At 37.7% G+C, this 22,783-nt stretch overlaps 1 protein-coding gene across 4 annotated transcripts in view; it reads left to right on the top strand.

Moving 5' to 3' along the window:
* The first annotated feature begins 1,061 nt into the window (after window positions 1-1,061).
* The window catches only part of pex5la (peroxisomal biogenesis factor 5-like a), an 89,978-nt gene continuing 68,256 nt past the window's right edge, over window positions 1,062-22,783 (top strand). For 3 of the 4 annotated variants that reach the window (XM_057337133.1, XM_057337137.1, XM_057337135.1), the window contains exon 1: window positions 1,062-1,556. In XM_057337133.1, the coding sequence (XP_057193116.1) occupies window positions 1,536-1,556 (21 nt within the window). In that variant the 5' untranslated portion in view covers window positions 1,062-1,535. The remainder of the gene's footprint in view (window positions 1,557-22,783) is intronic. The other variant, XM_057337134.1, reaches the window with a different exon arrangement.

The raw sequence follows: 22,783 nt of genomic DNA on the forward strand, positions 1-22,783 counted from the left end.
GGGCATATTTCTCATTGATAATGACATATTATTTTTAAAGAGTTTCAAAAGTTCCATTAGAGCAGGAGTTTTCAAACTGTGGGTCGGGACAAACTGCAGGGTCACACAAATTACCCCCCCCCAAAAAACGAAATCTTAAGTGTGGTATAGGTATTGCAATCGTGTATTTTCATTTTATTTATACAATGACAAAGAAAATAAAAAATCAACTGAATGAAAACAAATGAATTTTTTCTCCATAATTCCCTTTAAAAAGGTTTTGGTGGGTTGTGAGATTACCTGTCTAAGTGAATCCTGAATGAAAAGGTTTGGGTGTTAGAGCATCAATATACATCTGTTTTCTGTCTAAAAGAAAAACAAGACATTAAAAGCATGCAATGAGTGAGTATGACCTCTTGTGGAGTGGCTATATGATTTTATAAATAATATCTTGTATTCTTTAAAAACTACTAGTTTAGTTTACATAGCCTAACAGCTGCCTACATAAGATATCAACACTTTTTTCATTCTTCAGAGTTGTATTTCATTAACAGCTGACTGAAGCGTGCCATTCTAACAAGCAAATAATCAGAATTTACTTTTTTTAAATCAAAAACTTTAAATGTGTCCCTGTAGCTCAATTGGCAACGCATTGCATAAGCAGTGCAAAGGTCGTGTGTTCGAAACCCATGCAAAAAGACAAAGCAATGTAAATCTTGGAGCGTATCCCCAGGTGGATTGTACAGTACTAGTACAGAATACAATGTGTCATTTTATAATGTAAAAAACGAAATGTTTCACATTCTTAAATCTTAAGGCAGAATGAGAAACCACATTCACCTCATCGCATATAAACCTCGTGAAAACAAGTAGCCTATTTCCCTTCATTATCAACTAAAAATGCACTGCGTTTCACAAATCTCTGGTTAACTTGTAACGATGTCTCGTCATGCTTTCTTCATCTAACACCCACAGGAGACAGTAAGCAATTACGTAACAAATCTGTAAGAAGCGCCTCCTTGCTTGTTTTGCGGAGTTCTGAAGTGAAGAACTGTGAAATTTGCCACGAAGAAGCGCATTAATACAAGAAACACACCTGGACTGAGCATCTGTGAATGACGGAACCGGCTCCGCCTAAATCTGTTGGGCTGGGTAGAGGAGGAGTGAACGGCAAGTCGGTAAGGAGAGAGTCTATAAAGCAGGCAGGAATTGCCGAAGAATCAGACCAACTACGATAAAACCCACAGATCCGCTGTCATGACGCGAGAATGATTTTCGTGCGTTCAGCGCATCCGTTGCGCGCTGTGCAAGTTGCTGAGGAGACACGCCGGCGCGTCTGAAGCAGCTGAGCTGACGGTTCCTTGCCTATTATAAAGTACATCCATGAAGTGCACTTGATCCAAAGACAGCTCAGTGTATCGACTTACCTAGATGGACTCGATCGCAAGACCGGTTCCGTCCAGGTGTTTCAAAATACTTGAACATTCGAACTGTCGTCAGATTTCATATAACTGAGATCCACAGTCTGGGACCTTCAATCGTTTTCTCCGCTAAATATGTACCAGGGGCATTTGCAGGTAAGATACTTTTTACTGTAAATTAGACGTGTATTAGTTTCCCCTAATTGTTTGGGTTATTGTAACCTGCACTGAAATCACAGGACATGCATGTATTTATCGTCCAAGCATGTTCGGTGAAATATTAGGTACACAAAATCATGTGTCAAAGGTTACTTTTTGTTCGGCTTGATGAGAATCCTGCTTGTTTATGTTGAAAGTAGTTATGCATTTTCATTTCCTTTCTCCAAGATAACATGTATAGATGGCAAATATGGTCTTGGAATGGTATAAGGTTAAAATATTTATGCTTATGTCATGAACCTGTTAACTTGTATGGTCCATTAAGAAAAACCTACTCCTGTCATAAAACCTTAGCACATGTCTCTTTCTTTGTATTGCTGTTTTTTTTTGCCCTATTGCATACTTGGTTGTATCACTAGTGGAATACATCTTTACATTACTTCTGAAAAAGCACAAGTTAAACCCCATAAATCTCTAAGTGCAAAGCGAGTTTAATCCTGCCCTGTAGGCTACTGTACTGTACATTAGGGTGTTTCAAACCCCTATTTTTGCGTAATTTACAGACTGTAACTGTTTCCTGAAGATCACTTAATTATGTAACTGCTAAACAAAAGCAGGCAGCGTTTTACTCACTAAGTCCTACAACTTCCAAGTATTTCACCAGATTAATATTTTATGACTTTTGTTACAGCTTCTAAAGAAACTAGAGTAGCTTTTTGATACCCATGGCTTGCTACAGATGTGTCTTCAGTTACCTTTATATTACTTAGTGATTGGCTTAAACTAATCGAAACGTATCACATATATATTTTTTAGATTGAATACATTTTCATGCATAAACACACTGTTGCTTTAACGTTGCACCGGAGTAAATGTTCTCTGTTGTGTTAATAATAATGTTCCAGGAGACGAAAAACCGATATGTTTTCAGTACAAATGTAATATGATACATGATAAGAGTCTCATATGATCCTATTCATAACTGTACTCATCATGTTAGAGGCTTTTATTACAGGCTTTGGGGAGTTAGAGAGAGAAAGATATCACATTTTCCTGTCAGGTAGAAAGGTAATTTAAGAGGAAATGTTCTTTCTGTGCAAAGTAGATGTTTTATCTGTCCTTCTCTGGCTCTTTACGGCTCCTCCGTCCAAACAGACACACGTATCTTGACAGCGACGGCTCATTCCCCCTTGAAGCCATCTCTGATTATTTGTTCGCCGTTTTGCCATTTGTGTAAATTAATTTAACAGATCCATATTTCTGCATTAGCGTTTCAATTTGCCTCTTTAGCACGTATTGCATGCATATACAATACAGAGAAGCACTTAAGCACTGCATTTTTCTAAGCATGCAAGGTCATCACAGCTGTAACTTCTATATACTGTATGGATGCTTTTTTTGTTGGCTTTTAATTATAAATAAACTCCCATTTTCAAGTTTTATCCCACAGATTCTTTATGAGTAGCTTTGCTATATCAAACATCAGTCTCTTACCACACTAGGGGGCATTGGAAATCAATATTTCCCCCGATCATTTTCATAGACTAGATTTCTCACCGAGGGGAGGGTGCGAGTTCCGTTTCATATAGCAACACAATAGGATTTGGTAATGTTGTTCAGAAAACACTTAGCGGAAACATAGAATGAATGTTTTGATAGCTCAGTTGATCATGCTACTGTAGTTCATTCACAAAATAAACACAGGCTGGTCTGTCTCTTTCGTAAAAAAATATACAGTGAAAGAATTTTGGATGAAATATCAAAATGATAGTTCTTCGTGCTTTGGTCATCGTGGATTATTCAATCGATTTGAACCAAAAGCTGAGCTCAAATGCACCTTAAATGTAACAACACGTGTTATAATTACTATAAATAACTCCAGTTGCTTGGGTGATTCCTGCCCTTTAGAGAGATTAAATTGCAGTGCATTGCATTCAGTATCAAACACAGTCATCACGAGTAGCCAGAGTGCAGCTATCTGTGTGTGTAATATCTCTAGCTCGCTATACGGCAATTGCCCGAATGCACCGCACTGTCTGGCCAAGATAAAACACATCTCTGTTTTCTTTTTTCTTTATTTACTTGAATTAGCTGAGGCATATTGTGCATTCAATAATCAGTACTTTATGAAGCATCTCCACTGTGCTTGGTGCAGATGCTAGACCTATTTTAGTTGGAAGGCAAAGTTTTTCGTTAGCTCCGTTTTATAATGCAAATAATGTCATCAATGAGTTTAAATGTGGAACAAATGGAAACTTGCTTAGGTCTCATCTGTGTCTCGGATATTTCTCTTGAGGAATAGTGACAGAAATCTCAACAAAAAAACAATCTCTTAACAATCTTCACAAGTCTACAGTCAAATCAATATTACTGATATGAACATGAACTCAAACATTTCTCATAAATTCAGATTCAAATCCAGATTATTTCTATACAAGCTACATTCATATTACAACTAACTATTTAATTCATATAAATGAGTATAAATAACAGTTTAATTATTTGTTGTTTTTTATTTCTCCCATGCAATTTGAGACAAGATTTATATCTAAATGAAACAAAACTAAGAACTCCATCAGATCTCTTGAGCTTTGAAAGAGCAACCTCTGAGCAATAACATTTATTAACATTGATTTCATTTATTTTTTATAAATCAGTTGGATGCATTTATACACTGGGATAGACAACACTTTGCAATAACCATAGGCAGGTTTGAAATGACTAATTTTAACTCAATAATATCTAAATGTCTTACAAACATAATGTAATATAAAATTCTTATGTTTAGGTTAGTTGTAGTCACCGCCCTTCAAATAGTCTCTGTAATGTAAGCTTCCAAACATTTTTTGAAAAATATAGAAATGCTACAGTACTGCAACGTTGTCTCACTGAGGCGAACCTCCAAAAAAGAAAACTGCTGGAGACTCATCGGTCTGTTGTGTTATGTATAATCTTGTGAACGTTGCCTCCGAGTTTTGCGAGATGTGCAGATACACTCCTCTTAGAGCTTTTTCCTGCCTCTCTGATGGTGTCTGTTGCCTTCTCATGCTGCCTTTAACAGCTCTAGCTTGACAGTGAAAGTGCATGTGGCTCATGCTGAAAAGCGGTTCATCTCTCGCCTTTGAGAAAAAGTGATCGAGACGTGCTTGTGTGACACCGCTGTGAGTGTGAAATATGCAGGCCCAGACCACAGAAGACGGAGGCATAAGGGACATTCAGAGACCCTACGATTCTGACAGCTATTGATTTATGTGAAATGGTCTCAGTATGACCTTTCGGGGCCTTTCTCCGTAGAATTGCCAGAGAAAGAAAAAAATGGCTGGATTTTGACAGTCTAAATCCTCTGCATGTTAATAATAATGAATCCGTTGCAAGTGAATTGAGGTTACATAAATGGTGTTACAAACAAGGTTAAACTGTAACGTGATACAAATCCAATCAAATTATAAAAGCACCCTACTGTAAAATCAAACTATGCTTTAAAGATCAGTGCTTTCTGTACAAAGAACAACGTGGCAGATCGTCAACAATTTCAGCATCTGCTCGAAGGTCCCTCAGAGGTTTAGACTTCTGCGAAATGAAAGTACGCTTGGTTCAAATCTCTAGTGAAGCACTAAAGTGTTTGTTCACTTGTAGACTCTACTTAATTGCTCTGGTTGTCAAACCCTTGCTCATCCACTGTGTCTATAGCACGCTCCGAAGCATTTCTCTTAGAGTACCTACTCACAAATGAACTTACAGTGCATAAAATCTAAAATGACACAAAAGCATGGTGCCAAAATCGACACAAAATGTATTAGATGAATGGGGTTGGTTTCAAGATTATGACTTTTTTGTTAACTGCAATTTATCTTTCAAATTTAGCTGTTGGTGTTATGAGATTGCTCTGCATTTTATTGAAGTAGAGCGTCAGGCATGCTGGTCAAAGACACAAAATGATAATATGTAGTGCATGTAATGTAATGATAAAAATATGTAGTAATATGTAGAAGGTTTTTGTTATGGTAAAGTTCTTTCTGGAACAATGCTTAAAAGCTGTATTTCCAAAGCATAATCTAAAAAATTATTGTTGGTGCAATGTACATGTAATGTAAAAAAGAACAGGAAATTGATAGAAAAATGGGGTTTATGTAAGTTTTGCCATTTAGGATATAAGCAGTTGATTTTAATTACGGTGTTGAGTCAACCTTTGAATTCAGTACAAAAATATCTGTGAAGCAACAGTGGACAGTCTGAATCTAATGAGATTAACAAACACACTCTTTAGTAGCAAATGAATGGCGAGTATTACAGCAATAGTTCATCCAAAAATAACGTGTCATCTTTTACCCACCCTCATGTTGTTCAAAAGCTCTCCTTCCCGTGGAACACAAAAGATATAAAAAAAATGTCACAGTGCTTTTGTGCCCATACAGTGGAAGTCAATGGGGGACAATGACACAAAAAATGTTGTTACCAACGTTCTTCAAAATATCTTCTTTTGTGTTCTGCAGAAAAAAGAAAGTCATATAGGTTTGCAATGACATGAGGGTTGTGTAAATTATGAATTTGCATCTTTGGGTGAACACTGAATATTAAACCTTTAAAAAATCTGCTGAATAAATAAATGTAAACAATTAACTGCTGTTCCACCTACAAATTAGATTCACTTTTAAGATGTAACCAATCCTAAACGTATTATTTTTGCAGCGCAAATTATCAAGCAGTTGCATGCCTTTCAGCATCCATCATTATTATTTTGAAATCCAGTTCATGATGTCTGTTGAGAGACAATATGCAACATCGGTGGGCCTTTCACATAAAATCAACCATTCATCTCTCTCAAGGTGAGCTTCTTGACAGGTTTTTTTTTTACGTCGCTCTGAGCAGGACATCACTTATACCGTTACCCCTGAGCTTTTCATCTCTGTGGGATTTTACAACACTGAAACCCTAAACACCAAAAAGAGAAGACATGAAATACAACACACGGTTTTGTCCTTTACCTGTTAGAGCTGATTAGGCTGAGCGTATCACGTCTCACACAGACACTTTATCTAAGAGGACAAAACTCAAAGCCGGCGTAGAAAACAATCAGCGGGAGATACTTTGGGAGGAAAAGACTGAGTCAGAAGAAGCAGACGAAGCCAAGTGGAAAAAGTGATAGCGGTCTCTTCTTCTCCCGAAAATACGTGAGCAGCTTTTGTCAAACCTTCATCCCATTTTATTGCCCAGTGGTCTGCCTGAATCTGTCATTCCTGTAGGGGCGGTAAATAAATGATGAGACAGACGTTCACATCAGCTGTTATGTAATGCGTTAGTTAGATGGTACTGAATATATAATAAATAAGAAAGAACATTTAAAACTGTATGGCTGGAGGGAAAGTTGTGAGGCCAGTGTCAGGGTTCCTGTCTAGTGTGTCTTTGTTTTCACTCATGTCAATGTTTTGTCTCTTGTTGAGCACATGGTATGGGTTACAGCCTGCCATGTGCTTTTCCCTTTAAGTTTGGTGTAATTCCGCCCCCTCGTTACCCTGTTGTCTCCTCGTTATCGTTTAGGTCTTCTCACCGGTACAAATCAGTGTCTTATCTCTTTTCTCTTCTGCCTCGTTTCCCTGATGACTCTCACCTGGTTTGCTCTTTGTCTTCTTTCTCTCACCTCCTGTTTCTAGTTTGGGTTTTGATTTCCTTCTGTTCTTCAGTCCTTTGTCAGACCGTTGCGTGTTTTTGCCAGCTGTGACTGACTCAGTCTAGCGCGTTCTAGTACTGTTCTAGTTTTTGTCCAAGTAACCTTGTCTTAGTTTAGCTTAGCTTCTGCCACTTTGCTCCAGTGCCTTGGCCTTTTGTTATTTTTCTGTGTCCCTCAGCACCTTGCTGGCTTCTCGGACTCTGCCTCTCGTCACTACCGGGCATCTCTCACAGTGGTCACAGCCGTCTTCCGGATTCTGCCAGCGGGTCGAGGCTTCTCCCTGCTGAGCGTTTACATTGAGAGGATTAAAGGGGTCCTGTTCAGATTCTTCTAAACTTCTTACCGTGAGTGCCGTTGGGTCGAGCCCTCTCCCCACGAACTCACGAGGGTCCTGTGTTCGAGGCCGGTGTCTGCTCGTCATCTCTGGACTGTCTTTAATAAAAGTCTTTACATTACCGCAATTGAGTTTCCGAACCCTTCTTGAATCATGACAGCCAGTATGACACTCTAATCATCGAGGACCTTTTTCTGGTGTATTCAGTACATTCAGTGATAAAAAGCTGAGTAAATATTGGGGAAGAAAATACTAATATAAAATATCTAATATATTATAATAAACATTTAAAATATAACAAAAATCACTGGTTTATAATTATTGAAATAAATACCTACTTTCAGCAAGTAATGTACAATATTAATAGAGAAATAATTGAGAAATGTCAGCCTGATCTCAAGGGAATTCGTAACTGTTTTACAAGTAGGCTCATTTGCATAAATTCATACGATGTGAAATGTACAAAAAACGCGCAATCATGAGAAAAACGGCATACTGAAACCCCTCCCCTAACCTTACCCCTCAACCTAACATCACTGGCCAAAAGCGTATCATACTAAAACGTATGAAGGAGATTGTACGAATTTATAAGAATTAGCACCTCGCAAAAAAGTTACAAATTGCCGCAAGATAGCTTATCCGATCAGAAATCTTGAAGTATACATTTTGTAAATATCTTCACTGTGAGTATCTCATGTTTTGTAATCGTGAATTTAATTATCGTCTGTAGCGCTTTTATTAATTAATAGAAACCAAAAAGATCCCATTAAGAAAAAATGGTCACTAGATTTACATATTTTCTGCCATGTAACAGAGCTCTAACAGATATTAACTCCAGTGAAAGGAGCAGGCTGGTTCTCACTAGAATGATTCCTTTGAGTTTCAAATGTAAAGGGGTCGTATGACACGGCTAAAACGAATATTATCGTTTGTTTTAGATGTAATGCAATGTGTATACACCATTTAAGGTTAAAAACGCTGTATTTTCCACATACCGTGCATGTTTGTATCTCCTCTTTGCCCCGCCTCTCTGAAACACGCAGATTTTTTACAAAGCTCATGAAAAGTGAGGTGTGCTATGATTGGCCAGTTAACCAGTACATAGTGATTGGTCGAATACTGCAAGCGTGTGACGGAAATGTAACGCCTCTTACCATATTTGGAACATCAGGTTCCAAAGCAATTGTACTGACAGGTACGCCCACCTTACTTGTGTATACATTTGGGTGGCCTTAGTCAACTCATCCCACGTACTGACTTAGATTTGTGGGGGTGTGGTTACACGAGGCGTTTCAAACAGGTCTGGGTGAGCATTCGCTTTTAGATAGAATTCATCTTTTGTTCTGACACTTTAACTTTTGCAATTTTACGTGTCTAATACATGCATGGGCAACTTATAACACACCAAAGACACAGAAAACACGTTTTTGCGCCATATGACCCCTTTAACTTAATGGACAGTTATCATTATCCCTACATAGTGCCTCATACATCTTTAAGTGCAGTTCAAAGGATAAAATACCTCTGCCTTTTTAGGGCCCATGGAGTCATCAACTATAGGCGTCATATGCAGTCGTGAGGGACGGCAGGATGTGCTTTTGCATCAGAAAGTTTGAGGCAGACAAATATGGACCCACATAATCACTTTGAAGTGGTGTGGACAGAAATGCTGTTGCGCATCACCATTGGCTGGAGTCTGCACGGCTGTCCTTTTCCTTAACTTACTCAACATTTTATGAATCCAGGATTAAATACGATTAGTTTATTTTAGCTAGAGTATGTAACTATTTTTTTGGTATTTACATTTGGTTTATGCGGTTACGGCTCCTGGAAAATGGCTTTCAATGTGAAGTTTACGATATTTTTAGTGTCAGCAAGGGGAATTCTTTCATTCAGTTTGAAACTGAGAGATAAAGGTGCAGGAAACCAATACATTGTAGAATCCTCTTTATTCTGAGTTTTCACAGCAACAAATCCCACCAAAGCAGTTTCAAAATGCAATTACTCCACTTTCTCACATATGGGCATCTTATACAAACAGTGATGAACAAAGATATTATAGAATCCTCCATCTTTTTTGCCGTCTCTTTCTGATTGCCGTCTTTTTAGCATTACTAATTATCTGAACCAAAGCATTCCAGAAACTAGTCCACATGGGCAAGAAAAACAAACAGAAAATGCTCTGCTTTTCAGATTATGTTTTATTTTTGACGCAAAATCGTCTCAAAACTGTATTACGTAACATTAGGGAGGAGAAACTGCCTCTGAATGAATCTTGATACAAACAATCTGGATAATTGCTGTAGATGAAGGAAAGCTTAATTGCATGAAGTGAGACCAGCAGAACCGTGTCTGGTTTTTTTTTTCTCTTTGATGTTTGAAGATTTATGAATGTGATACTTTTGAATTTCATTCATTAAACAGCAGGCAGTCTTGATCTGAAAATGAAATTACTAGATTCAACTGTCTTTGAAGCAGTATGCAAATAGGTGCACACGGTGCACACTTGGTAACAATAGAAACCATTAAAATGTCTGATTTATAGATACCCTTTTAGGACACTTCATTCATTTTTGACTGAAAATTTTTATATTTTGAACATTAAAATACTTTTGTCATTTTAGCTCTGTGAACACAAAAATGTCAAAGGGTCACAAAAGTGTTTGATTTATCACTATCCATTCCTTATTTTGTTAGATATCTTAATTATCAAATACTAAGTAACAAAACGGCCTTCCATGTGTTCCCTTTATAACAAAATTTTAATGCTTGACTGTAATCATAATGCAAAACTTGGTACTTATCAAACCAAAAATATAAAAAAGGTGACAAAAAATGGTCAAAAAGTTGAAAAAAAAAACTTATTTGAGATTGTCTAAATGTACATTAAAGGAGTCGTGAATTAAGACATCAATTTTAAACCGAGCTTTTGTTATATAAGAGGGAATTGTATTCAAGCGAACATCTTGTAAGTGTCAGAACTGAAAACGCCCTTGTTACTGAAATTACAACTGTTATTGACACTAGGCCCAGCGAACGCCAGGTCCTACATAGATAGGTTCAACACCTCCTCCACAGAAGAATATCAATGACTACTTCTCTAGCCCCGCCCACTGGTTCGCGCATGACAGTTCATAAAGACGTTCCAGCTCACGTGGGTAAAACATTGAGCGTTTGTTCGCTTTATTTCACTGCGGTTTCCTTTGTGAACAAGGCACAGGTCGACGCTGGATTTGCGGAGAGACTAAAATTAAAAAGCAGTGCTGTGCCTTCAATATTGGATCCGATAGTAATGTCGCAGCAATCTTATGTGAGTAAAACATTTTTGTACTATGCGTCACTATTGCTTTGTTAGAGATCTTTTGATATGTCCTGATAGCCCTATTTGCACAGGATTAGTATTACCTGGGGACCTCTAGTCATTTGTAATAATTAGGATGCACCGAATGTTCGGCCACCGAAAATGTTCGGCCGAATATATGAAATGGCCGAATAAATTTTACCGAACATGACTCGTGATACGATCAAGCAGCAACCAGCGCAGAGAGAGAGAGAGAGAGAGAGAGAGAGAGAGAGAGAGAGAGAGAGAGAAAGAGATAGAGAGACGTGTGCGCTTTATTACTGCCGCAAACATTTTGGCAGTGTGTGTGTGTGTGTGCGTGTGTGTGCGTGTGTTCATGTTTGTATATCCCGGTGGGGACCTAAACCTGAATGCACACCAACACATGGGGACTCGTGTCACAGTGGGGACCAAAATTGAGGTCCTCATGGGCAAAAAAGCTAATAAATTGTACAGAACAATATTTTTTTAAAATCTAAAAATGCAAAAAGTGTTCTATGATCTTTAGGTTTATGGGTTGGGTTAGGGATAGGGGATAGAATATACAGTTTCTACAGTATAAAAAACATTACGCCTATGGACTGTCCCCACGGGGATAGTAAACCAGACATGCGTGTGTGTGCGTGCGCGTGTGCATTCATGTTTGTATATCCCGGTGGTGACCTAAACCTGAATGCACACCAACACATGGGGACTCGTGTCACCGTGGGGACCAAAATTGAGGTCCTCATGAGCAAAAAAGCTAATAAATTGTACAGAACAATATTTTTTTTAAATCTAAAAATGCAAAAAGTGTTCTATGATCTTTAGGTTTAGGGGTTGGGTTAGGGATAGGGGATAGAATATACAGTTTCTACAGTATAAAAAACATTACGCCTATGGACTGTCCCCACGGGGATAGTAAACCAGACATGCGTGTGTGTGCGTGGAGCATTTTAAAGTGTCAGAGAAAGACACAGCACGGGACTTGCCGCACGGAAGTAAAGTTCCAAATGAAAGCGTCTTTACCGGTCAGTAACTTTACCTCAGATGGAAGCGGGCTGTCTGACAGTAGCCCCGCCGCCACGGCCACGAGTGCATCTTCTGAGTGAACAGTCAGCTTTTGTGGGCGGAGTTTGGAGGAGAGACGTGAACTGAAATGGTTGTCAGTCAGCATCAGTCAGAATTGCTTGCATTGGATGTTTTTTTTTCTCAAATCATTTTGCAATGTAGCCTATAATAATCCAACAGTTTTCGTTTATTCGTATTTTTATCTTATAGGCCTAATGTGGAATGACAGTTTTTAATGAAGTGTTTTGTTGTAGAGGTACAGAGTAACTTACATTACATTCTTTTAGCAGTCAGTTATAGGCCTAATTAATATAGGCTATTCATGAAGGGAGAGGGCTCAATTTTTTGTTTGAATTTACTTTGTTTTGCTCAATTTATATTAAGTTGTATTGTATTTTATTGAAAAGCAAGACAAATTATAAAAAGCACATTTTTACTATTCAGTTTGTGCAATAGTGAAAAAAATAGCTTAATAAATAGAAGAAATGTAAAAAACCATGTTCGGTGTTTGGTATTATTCTGCCTTCGGCCAAGTGTTTCACATCATGTTTGGCTTCGGCCAAGAATTTTCATTTCGGTGCATCCCTAGTAATAATTGCAGAGTTTGTCCGTGATTTGTAAAGTAAAAATTCCCCCACAAATTACCTACCATATTTTGACGAACACGAGGTCCTGTGATAATATTAGTCCTGTGCGAATCGGCGTCTCTGTGATTTGGCGGGCTCATACATCATTTTTCAAGCTTTTATCCACCGTTTGCTAATAATGGAGGCTGTTTTGAAGTGTTTTGATATTATTTCGGGTGCTGAGTCATATGCATAAGTTACCTGCCAACACGTTTTGGCCGGGAGTCTCCCGTTTGTTTATTTATCATGTAAACTCTCGTAACATTTAATGTGTACACAGCTAATGTGTAACCTAACGTTACGTGTCTAACCAAATTCACAGAGCCGGCCTCAAAATCCGGGTAGAAAATAGCCTATTACGTATTGATTTTGATGTTTTTGAATGTAAAAACCACGCGAACGTCGTAAGTAGACCTTATACAACAGTATAAAACAATAAACAAGGCCAGTTCATGACACCTTTAAAATCCAAAAATCCTAAATCATATCTGAACAGCTAGGGAATCCACAAACTACTCTATAGAGGGCTATACTGGAACCGTTACTCCATTACACATGCCACTACACATGTTTTTGCTTTTTTTTTACAACCAGAAGGCTCTAATCAAAAATGTAAAAAAATTTTTTTTTTAAGCGGCCATTTCCCGTGATGCCAATTTTCAAACTTTAGTTAGTGTGTAATGTTGCTGTTAGAGCATAAACAATATCTGCAAAATGATAAAGCTCAAAGTTCAATGCCAAGCGAGATATTGTCTTTAATAGAATTCGCTTTTCAAGGACTACAGAGAATGGCTGGAATCGGACTACAGCCCTATACTTCCCTGGTAAATGATGTCACTATTCAGAGTTTTTGAAAAACCTCCGCCCAAAGGAATACTCCAAAAAAGGGGCGAGGCCTTCCTTAGAGAAGAGGAAGAGCCACTGGAGTTTGGTTATCAGAGATTGTAAACATTTGACTGAGCTGCGCAATTAATTATTTTCACTTTCATCACAGTCCTACAGCTGGTAATAAGAATTCAGCTACACACATTGTAAGATAACCAACGGTCAAATAACAGCTTCCATGACTTTAACATCGGCTGTGAAAGCTGTTCTGTGTAATACACTGATATTGTGTGTGTGTGTGTGTGTGTGTGTGTGTGCGTGTGTGCGCATACCTCTAAAACACTTCTATGAAACGTCCTTTGAAGTCCTGCTTGCAAATGTCTCCCAGTCAATCTGCTTGTTTTATTATCCAACTTAGGTCCAATATAAAAAGGCAAAACTAACGCTTCTGTTATTAGTGTTAATTAATAAAACCGGTCTGACCCAATCGGTCATGTGTCATTTTCCTTGCCATAGTAGAAAAAAAATTGCGATCTCTAACAAAGATTGACGTTTGCACATACACTAGCAGACCTCCGTTACACTTCGATCGATCCGCATTTATTGTTTAACCGATGAAGTGAAGTTGACCATTGTTGGGTAATAATTATTCATCAAATTATTAAACAAAAATGTATTTTGAAAAAATAGGAAGTTACATTTTTAAGGCTTCGGTCACTTTTGACCGCGAAGGAGCCAAGTGTGACCCCTAAACGAAGAGTCCCAGAGGGTTGATAAAACTGTTGAGAAAATTGTCAGAAATGCATTAACCATCACTCTTAGCATCTGAAAGTATAAGAGACAGATTGTTGGCTCTCATACATAGTGTATGAAAGAAACTGCGGGCACTCCCAGTTACAGTATATATAGTCCAGTGAACGGGGAATTAGACCTCATTAAATATGTATATTATACCTATAATATGCAGACTTAAGCATTATTGCACTGCTGTTAAAGGGGCAAAGTAGCTACAGTAAGCAACAACGACACACAGGCACTTCGGGGTTTACCTTCATAGAGGGCTTTTTAAAGAGACTCAAGGATACATCAGTGGGGTGCAGCGCCTCCAGCACAGCTGTGACCCAAACCCTTGCCTGGTCCCATCTGTTCCACACAATCTCACATGCGCTTAGGTCAAGTGGTGCAGGCATGATGAATTCCCCACTCTGAGTAGAAGAGATCATGCTGCATGCAGTACGAGAGGTCAAAGGCTATCAGCCTATCCATCTTTTAAGGACTTTCTTCATGATAAATGAAAGATGTGACCGTGTTCGACAGGATTGTAAAGCAAACAGAGGTTATAGAAAGGGGTGTGGAAGAGGAAGAGTTTGTGGTGTCGGGGTAGTAGAGAGTGTAAAATTGTTATATTCTGCAAAACATTGGGCGTAAGTGTGCAATGTAACCCATGCAATTTAAGCAACGTTCTAAAGCACTGTAGGTGTATATGTGATGCAAAGGTAGGCAACTTAACAAAGCTTCCTCCTAAGAAATCTTTTTTTTTGTCAAATTCTAAAGCAACTGTGTGGACATTACAATAAAAAATGGCAAACAAAGCAACAAAAATGTCAAGCATAATAGACTTTAGGGGTATTCTTTGTATTTTTATGCTTATAGACATGAGACATTGGCCTAGCAGCATGTGGATGGTAAACTTCCTTTAAAAAAATAAAGCTAAAAAATAACTTATGTATAATATATAGTGGAGATCAAAATTACATAAAAATGTATAAACATTTGATTTTCTCTGATTTTCTCTGATCTTCATTGCTCAAAATGATGATGAACATTCACTTTCTACCCATTTTGAGAAGTGTAAAACTTCAAAATATTGTTTTATGATACAATGGTGTTTTCCACCAAGGTTTTTGCTGAAGTGTCTTGGCAATTTTGCGAAACATGCTAGTAGAATAGTAGTACATACCCAACAGGTAATATGCCTTCAAATAATTATCAATGATGATTAACATATTTCAAGAATAAATCAAATGTTAATGTTTTGTTGTCTAATTTTGATCTTACATACACTACCGGTCAAATGTTTTAGAACACCTGAGTGAAATGTGTTTGCCTAAATGTCTGAAATTAGTTTCGTAGACAAAAATATAATTGTGCAAATATAAACTTTTTCATTACAAACTAAAAACGTATTTAATAAAATGTCTTTGAAATAAATGACTGTCTAAATAATGAAAAAAGAGCAGCCAATTACCACACATATAGATGGGAATTCCTTTAATATTGTTTAAAAAGCATCTCAGCGTGAAACCCCAAGAAACTACTTGATAAAATAGCAAATACTATGCAATATACTACACTGAAGATTCTAAAATATAACAAGTTAAATTTGTTTTGGTCGCAACATACAGTAATGCTCATAGTTCTTTCTGTGTTATTCCAGAGTTTTAATGCATTTACTATTTTTCTAAAATGTTGAAAAAATATGAGATTGTGTAGTGGATGAGGATTTTCTCTGCGGAGTTCCTTCTTGTTTAAAACACACACAGTCCAAACAAATAAACACAGATACACACCACCATAAATCTAACCAGATCCCACAACACTTATTTTCTGTATATCATTGTATATTCAGTTGGGGGAGTTTGATGTATCTTGCCTATATTCTGGAACTTTTATGGCCCATATTAATCATATACATGTGACCCCGCCTGTGAAAATCCAGCTGAAGTCATTTTTTGTGATTTACTGTTTTCTACATGAAGTCATATTAATGTAATGTAATGTAAAGAAAAATTCTGTGAAAAAATAACCTTGATATGTTTAATACTGACTAAGGACATGACTAAGATTGAAATTAATGTTTAGGAAGCCAACTTCTGGTATTTTTTTCAAATACATTTTTCCCTGTGAAACGAACCTTTGTGCTGCTAATGCTTTACCAACTGATCTACATGAACGAATTATAACTAATTACATCTAAACTATCATTCTGTCATTGACAGAATGTAACAAAAAAGTTGTACAAAAATCTATTTATAGGCTGAATATACAAACCTTGAAGTCACACACATTTCAAAAGTGCACTCCATATTTTTTCTAGGCACAAAATGTTTTTCTAGGCATCTCATTTGGGTGTACTTAATTTTCTTCAGCAGTAATTTTATTAATTTGGTCTTCAGGGGTAAAACTTTTTTAATGAGGAAAAATTACTGTGTGCATCACTTCAATGCCAAGCAGACGATCCACATTATCAACCCAAATGATTTCAGTCTGTCATGGTCTACCAGTCCAACCAGCAAACCCTCTAGCAACCGACCATGTCAATTATATCTTGTCCTCAGGCACAGATATCCAGTTTGGTTACATGGAGTCTGCCAAGGCAAAGGTCAGCTGTGACCGCGGCCCTGGCAAGAAATGCTGTAGTCTGAAATCTAAGAAAGCATGGCACAACAGCTGTGGCCCGTGTTCCTGTCATTTACTCAATTTGGCTTCGCATCTTCGAGATCCTCCGCTGCTCTTACCTCTTAATTCATCTCGTCTCCTAATTCATCTTAATTATCTAGATTGTTTTGCTTTTGTCTGTAACATCTGTGGTGTTTTTCAATACATTGTTAAGCTTGACTAATTTGAGGCTGCCAACCCGGGAACATGCCCGGAGCTTCAAAACAAAGCTGCGTAACTGTTAAAAAAGGATAAAAAAATAATCATCAAATGTCAGACTAGAAATGAGTATTGTTGTTTGCTGAGTGCATTATTGCAATGGCTTGCTTGAATGGACTCCTAAAAGCATAAAATCTGTACTGTACCTTTAAATACAAATCTGACGCTCTGCGCCGCACATTATATTGATAATAAATAAAACAGCTGGTGATGAACTCGAGCAATAATTGCTACTTCAGCGGAAAATAAAGTGATCCCCAATCATTTCCCAACTTCATTCACTATAGTCCCGAATTGCCTTGCATCACATTCGTGACCTGCCGCGTTGTTTTGGGAAATGAGGATGGATGGCATGATTACCCGGATCTCTCCGTGACTCGTGCAATCACGACCGCGGTACTCATCTAATCTTACACGGATCCCTTGCGCTCCCCTGCCGCCTCAGAGACAAGCCTAACAAAATGGTCCTCCACAATGCAGTCCTCAGCAGAGTTTTGGTGATTAGCTTATGCAGATTGAAATTTACATGGCCGCAGGAGAGTTTATTTTTTACCCTCTCTATCAAAAAAGCACTTGAGTGAAAATACAGCCATGCCCAACTTTAGCCTCAATCATTTGTCAGTCCCAAAATTGATGCTTCTCCACCCAGCTTCCCTGACTGATTGCCGCAAGCACTTCGTGTTTTTTCTCTCGCTCGGAAGAATATTGCTGATGAACGGATCAAATCATGCAGGGCACAGCTTTCATTTGAAGTGATGGGAAGAAGGATAAGGGAAAAGAAAGAAAGCTTGGAAGAGACGATGCTGTTGCCTTTTATCTTTTGGGTGCATTATGCACACCTGAAAGCAAGCGTGTAATTTTATACCTTTAGATCGATAGGTGGAAGAAGGCCAATGGTCGGGCTAAATCCGTCTGGTCTGTAGAAGGGGAAATGCCATGGGCTTCCAGTGCTCAGGGCACTAGGTAGCCCAAGTATAAATATCACATTACTGAGGTGCCCCTGCAACACAATCCCCTGGTGCCTCATATTGATCAAAGCTGTAGTGCCTATAAGTGCTAAACTAAACATTTGACCGCTTTCTGGCTCACAAGAGCTCTTTTTTCAGTCGCTGTGCTATCTTTAGTAATATCAAGGTCCCAGTGGAAGGCTTCAATTGGCCAAAAACATGACTAATGTGAGCCTCAAAGAAAGTTAGTTCGGATGTAATCTGACATGGTCTATCATTTGTTTGTTTTGCACAGTAAAAGAAGGGAGACTTTTTAAATAGATTACTACATGGATAGGATTTGTTCCTGAGCTGTTCCCTAGCTGCCCACTGTCCTAAGTGAAATGGACTACATGCTTTACATAGGCAGCTACATTAGCATGATGGCATTAGCATCAGACACACATCAGGGCACATTTCTGTTAGTATCCCACAGCTTAAGTAAGCATTACATTTATGCATTTGGCAGATGCTTTTACCCAGACCAATTTACAGTGCTGTTAAGCTATACATTTTTCACGCTAAACATAAGTAGGTGTGTTTTCTGCATGGGATCAAACCCGTAACCTTTGTGATGCTAATACAATGCTCTCCAATTGAGCGAAAGGAACACGCATTGTAGGAATAGTTCATTGTAACTGTCTCTCATAGTTTGTTCACCCTCATTTGTGTTTCACGACTTGTTGTCAAACGCATATGTTATCACTAATGTATTTTTCTTGCTTCAGAGGACATTTATTAAGTCACTAGAATCATTTGGATTTCCTTAATAATGGATGTATGAGCTTTACGGAGCTTCAACATTTTGAACCCTATATAAGATAACATGACACTGCACAAAAATTGTTTATGTTTAATGGAAGAAAGGAAGTAATACAGCCTGATCTCACAGGAATTCGTAACCGTTTTATGAATTCGTACGATGTGAATCGTACAAAAACGTACGATTAGTAAAACCAAGCTATACTGAAGTCCCTCCCCTAACCCTGCCTCTAAACCTATAACTGTCAATTGCACGTAAGCAAATCGCACTAAAATGTACGAATGAGACGGTATAAATTCATATGAATCTCGTAAAATATTTACAAATCGCTAGTTATGAACAGTGTTGAGTAAATTATGAGAAAAGGTTCATGTCATAGGTAAATATAATGCAAAATACTAATATTTATATCATATTTGGTATATATATCCTCTCTTATTTAATGTAAGAGAGCTCCAAGGTTATTATAGTTTACTAAAAATGAAACTATTAAACATTTCCATCTTTGAAATCAAATAAAATATATGCCTAAATATTATTTGAAAAACTTAAAATGTTCGAGTTTTTAAACAATAAAACTATAATTAGAAATGTTTCCTCAGCAAAAAACTGAAGTTTGAGTCAATTATTATCTAAAAAATAAACTCATAATAAAACTAAAATAAAAATGCAAATAGACATATTTTTTGTAGTTTGTTATATTTTGTTTAGTAAAACAAAAATGAACATTAAAACTAAAAGTAAAACTAAAAATAAAAGCTAAATTAAAAATATTAATAAAACTACAACAAACAAATAAACAAAATATTCTAACACTGCTGAGTTCTTGCTAGAATGATCTTTTCCAGCCTAGAATTTAGTCAAATCAAGTCTTACGAGTCAAAATGTGATTACCATGTAAAATGTCCTTTACATCTAAAACAGTCGTAGGTTATCACAACTGTAGTCTATGCAACAAAACTGATGAAAGTTACAGTAAGAAATAAAGCATAGCTAAAAAATGGCTTCCAGTAAAATAAAACATTTGGGTCACTGATTATACCATGTTACTGGTGCACCGGGCGGGGAGCATGTGAAATGGCTTTAATGAGTTTGTCTGGTGATGCTCCGCTAGCAGAAAGCAGCTCTGTCTGCCTCATGTGCAGCTTTGAATGTGCAACTGACTCATTTCAAAGTCACCTGACGTGCCGCCCATGAAAACAGAGGCGATAAAGTCAGTGCCAGTATCTTGCCCCTCGCAGCATTACGTATGAATGGTCTCTGTTCTCCTAATCTGCTTTCCAGATGTGTGGTTTAGAAATGCCGTATCAGGACATCAAGCATGCTGACAAAGCTACCCTGCTGCCAGCCAGGGCCGAGCGGTTCAGCGGGGGTTGTGACTAAAAAGCGCCCAGCTGGTTAGCGTCCGTGTCTCAGGCAAAGCACGACACCCGGTCAAAGCTCTCCTCCAATTAGAAACAGTGTAATGCAAAGCTGGTGGCCAGAGCTCAGGCCACTTTGCTACAGATGTCAGGGGGATTATAATGGGATTGAGGCCAACATGTTTTTGATAGCTACACATTTTGCAACCATTTTATGTATACTGTATAGCATGATTTTCTCCATATTTTAGACTTGAAGACCCTATAAAATATTTTTTTTTCTTCGTTTTATTCCATGTGGATTTGGCTTGAGGCTGTCTATACGCTAGTGTACTTGACAAAATTAACCTTTAGCAGATTAAAAAGTCCTCCTCTTCCAGGAAAATGGACCAAAATTACTGATGACTCATTTTGCATAAGAGAGATCTTGTCCAATCAGATGATCTCTAGAATGAATCTCTCTCTTAATACCACATCTCACCATCTAGCAGGTAAAAAAAATCATGGCTCATGGCTGTGATGTAACTAAAGCACAAAGGACAGGCCACTCGATATCACATTTTGACTTTTAGTTTCAATAAGAAAATACATTACCACAAAAAAGAAAACACATCAGATGTACAGTATTGTATACTGGTTTATTAATCTGACTGGCCAATCGCAACATTTCAAGGTTTGATATTCCCAAATAACAACTGCTCAAAACTAATAACACATGGTTACCTGGATGCTGCAAAACATTTTGACATTTTGTCTTTTAATAAAGTATGACATTATATTTACCAATGATTATACCAGAATGTCTGTTCCGGGCATTTGAACGTCATGTCTTACCTTAAAACCGAAAGTAAACTGCTTTTCCTCGTGGAAGGTCTGCATTCGTTAAAAATTAGCTAATAAATTATTTCAAATCAATATTTGATGTTAAATAACTTCGCGTTGGGTCCCGATCACACTGTCGGGGTTTATTCTTGAGAGAACAACTGGCTGCCTGTACATTATCCATTACTTAAAGAGTACATTCCTCAATATTTTTAAGGTCTTATTTTGGTTTATGGAGTGTCCGACAACAAGTTTATGTACATACATGATGTAAAAATACTATTATTTCGTAATAATAAGCAGTTTTTATTACCTTACTTCTTGACTGACTCTCAAATGATTCGTTCCGCGATTCATCTGTGTAATCTCCGCCTTTCCGCCAGCGTAGTCTGATCTGATTGGTCAGATAGTGTAGTCTGCTGTGATTGGTCAGATGGTCTAGTCTGCTGTGATTGGTCAAATGGTCTAGTCTGCTGTGATTGGTCAAACGCGTTCAGCATGTGTCGCAAATGGACCGCCTATCATTACTGCTGTATTACGGTTTGCAGGTGGTTGGATATTAACAGTGTATAGAGAGAGATGGCGTCGATTTTACCTTACCAGTTCGAGCCCGAGTCTGACGAATCATTCTTTAATCCTTATACAGATGCCAGTAAGAAAAAGGACTGTTTTAGACACTTCTCTTGTAACAGTTAGTTATCACGGCATACAGTGTACGGTGTTCGTATCTTCAGATGTTATTATAACTATAGTACACCACGCAGTTCTTGAAATAAAGACTTTGCGAGTTAATATGGTTGAACACTTACATTAGCGCAACGAGTTTATAGCTAACGTTAGGTAAACAAACAGTAACAACCCCAAAAATAACGGTAACGTTAGCTAAACACAGACATGAGATAACGTCACACAAATTTAATTTTAAGTAAAGACAAAAATAAAGAGTCACACTTACAGGTTGTGATTCGGTGGAGCTTACAGGTCCAAATAAAGTTGGTATTGCAACATCTTTTAAGGAAAGACGTTTAATGTATCCTGCAGTAAAGGCGCCAAGATTGATGAAGCAATCTTCGGTAAAATGACGCGCGCAAAGTAAAACGTTCGGTTTATACTCCTTTGGTGTCGTTTGAAAAATAAATAGTAACCATTTTTCCTCAGAAGTTCTTCCTTTGGTAGTGAAAATAAGACTGACTTAGTTTCACTACATAGAACACAGCTTCTCTTAGACATGATGCACACGTCACGAACGAGCTAGTACAGTGTTTGGGGAGGAGAGAGTTAAGTTTTCGCAGTCAGTAGGCGGGGATTTTTCTAGTGACGTAGGTACATTGTGGTTAAAGATTCGGACAGGTCATGGCTTGTTCGCGTGATTCAGAGTCGTTTACCTTTTTTATAAGCTAATAACTTTGTTATTCGTTCACCTTCGGATTTACAACTTGGCAGATTGCTTACATTCAAACACGGCAAAATTAAACACTTCATGAAATGTATTTTTTATGATCTCGAGGAATGTACTCTTTAATGATACTTTATATTCTTTAACGGAAGAAAGGAAGTAATACAGTCTGATCTCACAGGAATTGGTAACTTTTTCATGCGGTGGCTAATTGTATGAATTCGTATGATGTGAATCATACAAAAATGTACAATTAGTAGAATAAAGCAATACTGAAGCCCCTCCCCTAACCCCGCCTCTAAACCAAACCCTCAATGGCGCGAAAGTAAATCGTACTAAATTTAAAACTTAAACATTTCCATCTTTTGAAATCAATTAAAATATTCCTAAATATTA

This window comes from Triplophysa rosa, linkage group LG7, assembly GCF_024868665.1.
Source record: "Triplophysa rosa linkage group LG7, Trosa_1v2, whole genome shotgun sequence".
NCBI lineage: Eukaryota > Metazoa > Chordata > Actinopteri > Cypriniformes > Nemacheilidae > Triplophysa > Triplophysa rosa.